The sequence below is a fragment of the Elaeis guineensis genome, chromosome 7 (assembly GCF_000442705.2).
Source record: "Elaeis guineensis isolate ETL-2024a chromosome 7, EG11, whole genome shotgun sequence".
Taxonomy (NCBI): Eukaryota; Viridiplantae; Streptophyta; class Magnoliopsida; order Arecales; family Arecaceae; genus Elaeis; species Elaeis guineensis.
In genome coordinates this window covers 11,115,602-11,121,497 of record NC_025999.2, presented here as the reverse complement: position 1 = coordinate 11,121,497, position 5,896 = coordinate 11,115,602, and the positions used below count along the sequence as shown (strand labels likewise).

General features: G+C 48.6%; 1 protein-coding gene across 1 annotated transcript; it reads right to left on the bottom strand.

Moving 5' to 3' along the window:
• Window positions 1-229: 229 nt before the first annotated feature.
• On the bottom strand, window positions 230-2,418 carry LOC105049122 (aspartyl protease AED3). Its single transcript, XM_010928681.4, has one exon. It carries the CDS (start codon window positions 2,332-2,334, stop codon window positions 997-999), a length of 1,338 nt encoding a protein of 445 aa, XP_010926983.1. The 5' UTR covers window positions 2,335-2,418; the 3' UTR covers window positions 230-996.
• Window positions 2,419-5,896: the final 3,478 nt, after the last annotated feature.

Genomic DNA, 5,896 nt, shown 5'->3' with positions numbered 1-5,896 from the left:
TCACTTATTTTACCTTATTTCTTGTTATAGGGTGGGAGGGAGGTGTCCCTTTAGGGCTAGCTCAAAGAGAAGGAAGAGGTTACTAGAGAAAAAGAAAGAGAATACAAAAGGGATTTTGTTATATATACATTACGAGCTTCACAAATTTTATTAGAAGATTCTAGGACTCAGATTACTTTGTACTCCACAACTTGATGATGATAATAGTTTGCATCCACTATTATGACTAATGACTAATCTTAACATCAGGGGTATCTAAATTTTCGCACGAGAGGGGAAGAAGGTGCGCGAGATGGTGGAATAGGGGGAGGTCTCAACATGGCGTGCGTTCGCAGGAGAGCGAAGGTGGCGAGCTAGAGAGGAGAAAACGGCGGAAGGAAGCCATGGAAGGCAGGCACGGCCTGCTAGCGCAAAGAGGGGAAGAAGACCACCCCTCCTTTGCCGCTCTGGCTTGGGACGGGCCACCGCCCTCTAAGCGATAGCCTGGGCCCATAGCGCAGCTATCACAATCTTTTTCCTCGTCCTACGCCTACACTCGAACCCATAAGATGCAGTCACTTCGAGCATCAATTCTATGCCCGTGACCCCTCCCATCTGTCTCTCTGTCGGCCAAGCAGACACGTCATCCAACAGTCCAAAAAAAAAAAAAAAAAAAACAAAGCGGAGAAATGGTAACAAGTAATTCTCACAAGCCATAGAATCTTTTCCTGGACCCGCTACTGTTACCCAAAAGATAAACACATGAAACCAGCTGACAACACCTTTGATCTGCTGATACAGTAGTAGCCCAGCCCTCTAGCAGGGCACATTACGCTACACCACACTACAAGGAGAGTAGCAGCGGCCAGCAACCATAACAACAACAAGAACAGCAACAATAGCAATTAGTCACAGTAGTAGTAAAAAAATTGAAACCCAATCCTAAATAATATAATAATAAAAAGAAAACGGCTACGATAAGACCTATCACGTTCTCAGAAGGAATCCATCTTTTTTTTAAACGGTACAGAGCTCACGGGCCACGCCCAGCCTGCCGTTGGCCACGTCGAAGTACACCCGGTGGTTCATCTGCTGCATGCTGGCGATCACGTTGAGCACCGAGTTCACGTTGTCCGGCGCCGCTGCCATCGCCAAGCACGTTAGCGACCCCGCCGTGCTGTGAATCAAGTAATTGTCCGCCGGCAGCGTCACGTTCATCCCGGCGAACAGAAACGTTATCGCCGGCGGGTTGATGGGCCCGGCGTAGCACGTGTCGAAGCCGCCGAGGGACGTCACGTCGCCGGCGCCTCGCACCCGGCGCCGGAACTCGTCCCGCACCGCCGCGTACGCGGGCGCCACCAGGCGGGTGAACATGGTGCCCGAATCGAAGATGGTCCCCGCGCCGGTGGAAGCGTCGAAGGCGATCGCCGCCGGCGGGATGTCGACCACCTTGCGGCCGACGCGGATTCCGACCAGGTCGACGAAGTAGAGAGAAGAGCGGCGGGGGCTGGAGCGGAGTGGAGTGGTTTTGATCGACTTGGGCTGGCCGGCGGGGCCGAGGCGGAGCGTGCCGGAGAAGTTGAGGGACTTGAAGCTGGGGAGGCAGTAGGAGAAGGTGGAGGCATAGAGGTTCTTGGTTTGGGAGATGAAGGAGAGCGGGCCGCGGCCGAGGCCGAGGAGGCCGTGCGGGGGCACGGCGGGGCCGGCGGCCTTCTGGAGGCAGCCGAAGGTGTAGCCGGGGACGACGTCGGTGGCGAGGGAGAGGGAGTCCTGGGATAGTACGGCGAGGAGGGAGGAGGAGCCGTAGGTGAGGTTGAAACCGCAGGCTTTGGCGCCGGCGGGGCAGGTGGGGTTGGGGACCTGCGAGCACGGCTGAGAGCCGCAGGGGACGGGGCGGTAGGTGGTGGAGCGAGAGGTGTCAAAGGGAGGGGCATCGGAGGAGGGGGAGCAGCCGGCGCAACCGGAGCAGGGGAGCCAAGCAACGTCGCTGCTGGTGTCGACGGCAAGGAGGAGGGACTGGGGAGGGGAGCCGAGACGGGCGCGGACGATGTAGGTGGGGGTCTGGAGGAGCTGACGGCCGGAGGCGATGGGGACGAAGGAGCGGCGGGCGGTGGCGAGGGAGGCCAGGTAGAGGAAGCGAGAGTCATCGCGGGAGAGGAGGTCGAGGATGGTGTCCTCCCAGGAGGCGGAGGGGGAGTGGAAGGGGGAGCAAGGGCCGAAGGCGTGGAGGACACGGAGGGTGGAGCCGCTGTCCGCCGGGGCGGCGCAACCGTCTGGGGTGGCGGTGGTACGCCCGGATTCCGCGGCTGCTGCTACTACTAGTAGCAGTACTAGTAGTGCGGGTGGGCCAGCCATCGCAATGAGGAAGAAATAAGGAGGGAGAGAGAGAGAGAGAGAATGCGGGTTGGGTGGTGGGAGACGGAGTGGAGGTGGAGAGATTGAAGGGGTTTATATAGAGAGGAGGAGGGAATCTGATGCGAGAGAGAGAGAGAGGGATGGGTAATGGGTGAGTGTTCATGAACAGACTGTATCCCATTCTAGTTTGCCTCATCGAGAGAGGGTGAGTGGTATGGGACTATGGTGGGGTGGTGGCGTTGGAAACAATATCTTTGATGCGTGGGTTCAAACATCCATTGTAGCTGGGAACAATGGTTGCAAGCCATGCAAGCAATACTGCTCTTCAATATCGTGTACATGGCTTGTTTCTATTGGTCATGCTAGTGTTCTGGAGTTTGTGGAGTTATAGGTTTATTCTCTAGCGATTTATACTTAATTTGCTAAAGTTTCTTGAGCTTTATATATACCTTGTTCCATTTGTTTACTTTGTTTTGTTTAAGAGTTGGTGGGGAGGGAGTCGAGCCAAAAGCAACTAGGCTTTTGAGATATTCCAGTGGAATAAAAGAAAGGATTAAGGACGACGAGTGGTACACGACCGGAATAAAAATTATGGTAATTTTGTATTATTGTTGGTTTAAGGAGTGGATCTTTGATCGGATTTGGTTATAGGAGTGATGTGCTTAAAGTGCGGGAGATTTTTCTTGCTTTCAAGTATAGAATAAAAGTTAGGTCACTTTGTGGGGTATGTCCGTAGGGATTGTTCTGGAGCTTCCATGGGTATATCTCGTGCATGATGAGATAGTTTAGTATTTGCATACTTGTATGTGGTTGATAATAGGACAACAAGTGCTTTGGATTCCTTGGAACTAGGGACAAGTTAACTGTGAAGAGGTTCCAGAGCAGGAAGCCATGGAAAGGTTAAATGACCCAGCAAAGTATGTCGGTAGAGAGAATTACCAAGCTCTGATTTTGACTTCACAGTAGAAAGAGGTAAAAAGATGGCGGATGACTTGTGTATCAGAATAAGTCCGTCAGCACCTTATTGATCTTAGGTTAATTAACCTTTTCTTGGAAGCAAGGTTTTGTGTGTTGCATATCTCATGTATCACCATGGTTGGACGACAATAAGGAGATGAACGAGACTTTGTTCATCTCGATTGCGGTACATTTAGTCAACATATTGATAATATGTATATAGTACAAATAAGAATGTTGCGGTCAATTCTCTGTCGTCTATCATTGATGAAGAGCACCTGTAAAACAAAATAATCACAGATCGAAATTGTATCCGATAAAGATCCTTCGATGCTTAAATCAATGGGGAGTGATGAACAACAGATAAGAGTATTTGAAATGGTAGAGTCTCAATTCAAAATTGCTTTATCTGTGCTGTTCATTTATCTCCATTTTATAGATGATTCTGATGTAACCGTCGAATACGTGGTCCCACTTTTTATGGCGCTAAATTATCGGATCATAATCATAGAGTTAATAGGTTGTTTATGCCTACTAATGATCATGACACGTAATCGATAATCGTTTATAATGGTTAGATGCGTTGAGAAAATAGACCGATTATATGTCGGTAATAGTGGTAAGTCGGTAGTCCTGGAGATCTGAATGAGCATCGGTCGGTAACTCTGATATGTCGATAGTTTTCGATCAGAGATTAACTGAATTGTCCGTTATTGGTTGATAATAACCGACTGTCAGTCGGTAAATTGATTGTTAGTCGGAGTAATGTGTTTATAAGACCGATGTAGAGTCAGAGTCGGGGGTCGGTTGAATGGTCTCAACAGTTGCCCCCCACTCTCAAATCCAAGGTGGTCCGACGTGTATATCATCATATGTTCTATCACGTTGGACGAAGAGAGTCATCACGTGTTGCATCGAGCTCCGATTCAGCTGCTGGTCTTTATGAGTTTTTGAAATACGAAAAATCCTCAACTGTTTTGCTGTTTCGATAGCTGTGAAATTATTATTGGGCTATCATTTCGATAAGATAATTTGACGTCTAGGACATCCGGATGATTTGATTCTGACTAATAGATCTTGGCTACATATCCAAACATCATTGGATTGGAGCTGTTCACGTGGATAATGGTGAGGTGGCATGATCAGGAGCAGGTGCGTTGAACCATCCGACCAATGGTCGGTTTAGATGTTGCCACGTGTCGACATCTGAGAAGATTCAGATTTGACCGATTTCATCCGAACTGTTGAGGGATCCTATATATATGAAGTTGCTTTCAACCAGACTTTTATTTTGCATTTGTTACCATCCTCTGCAGTGGAAGGTTCTACTGGAAGATCACCCCAGTACTAGGAGCTCAAGGGTTTTTTCTTCGTCCCTCTTTAGCTTCAGGTTGAGTTCTCTTATCTTTTTCCTTGGATTTTCTTCCCCTTAGGATTCTCCTTCTCTCTTTTTAATTTTCTGCTCTTCATGGCTGGTAGAAAAACTTCTTGGGATAGTTGGTCGGGGAATCCGACAGATGACTCTCCTTCGGATCCGAAAGTGGAGGCTTCTTTCCTATCCGTACCCAATATTGAATGGCTCCGAAAGCAGTATCGTATTCTAGAGTAATATCAGCTCTTTGCTCCTAGCGCAGACGGTCGGATTAACTCTCCTCCTTCGGATCAGATCGCATTTTATGTCGAAGACCTTCAGGCTGGTCTTCGATTCTTGATTCTAGAGTTCGTCCGGAATCTTCTTGACTATTACGGTCTCTATCTTGTTCAGCTAGCTCCGAACTCCATCCGACTGATCATCAGTTTTGCTTTGCTATGTCGGCTCATACCGACTGAGCCTCATCTTTCTCTCTTCCAAATTTTTTTTGTCCTTCGTCCTCATGCTAAGGCCAAGAGTTGGTGGTTTTTCAACCCGAGAAAAGATCTTTTTTTTATCACCGGTCTTCCATTATCCATTCATGGATGAAAAAATAAATTTTTCTTTATTTCTTCTCTTTTTTCTTGAGACTTTCCTTCATGCTAGGATGATTTAAGGACCGGCCCCAACAAGAATAGTCGGGTGGAGGTCGATGATCGAAAAGATTTTCATCAATTGAAAGATATGGCAGTTCCACTGCAGTGAGAGCTGATGACCGAACAAGTTCTCTATGATGCCGGACTTAGTTCGATCACTTCTTTAGATATAACATAGTTAGCTGTTTACTTTTTGCTTCTGTTTGTTTTCGAATTGTATTGATTTTTTATTCTGATTACAGCTATGTAGTCGAGGACATGAGTGTTATCTGCCGATATTCGTCTACATGCTACCAAGAAGAAGGTAGCGTCTGAAGCTGGTCCTTCTCGATCGCTGAAGAAGAGTCGGGTTGCCACTCCATCTACACCAGTAAGGAAATCCGACATTCTGTTGGAAATGGCTCTCGAGCCAGTTCTGGTGTTGTCGGCCCTGACAACACTTCCTGAGGCACCGTCCACTGAAGATAGGATGGTGGGAGAGGATGAAGCTGCAGCAGTACCATCGACGGCTCCATCAGCAGAGTGCGGAGCTACTGACCGGAGATCGGGGGAAGGCACCTGCGACCTCAGCAGATGATGGGTCATCGGGGCTTCCCAT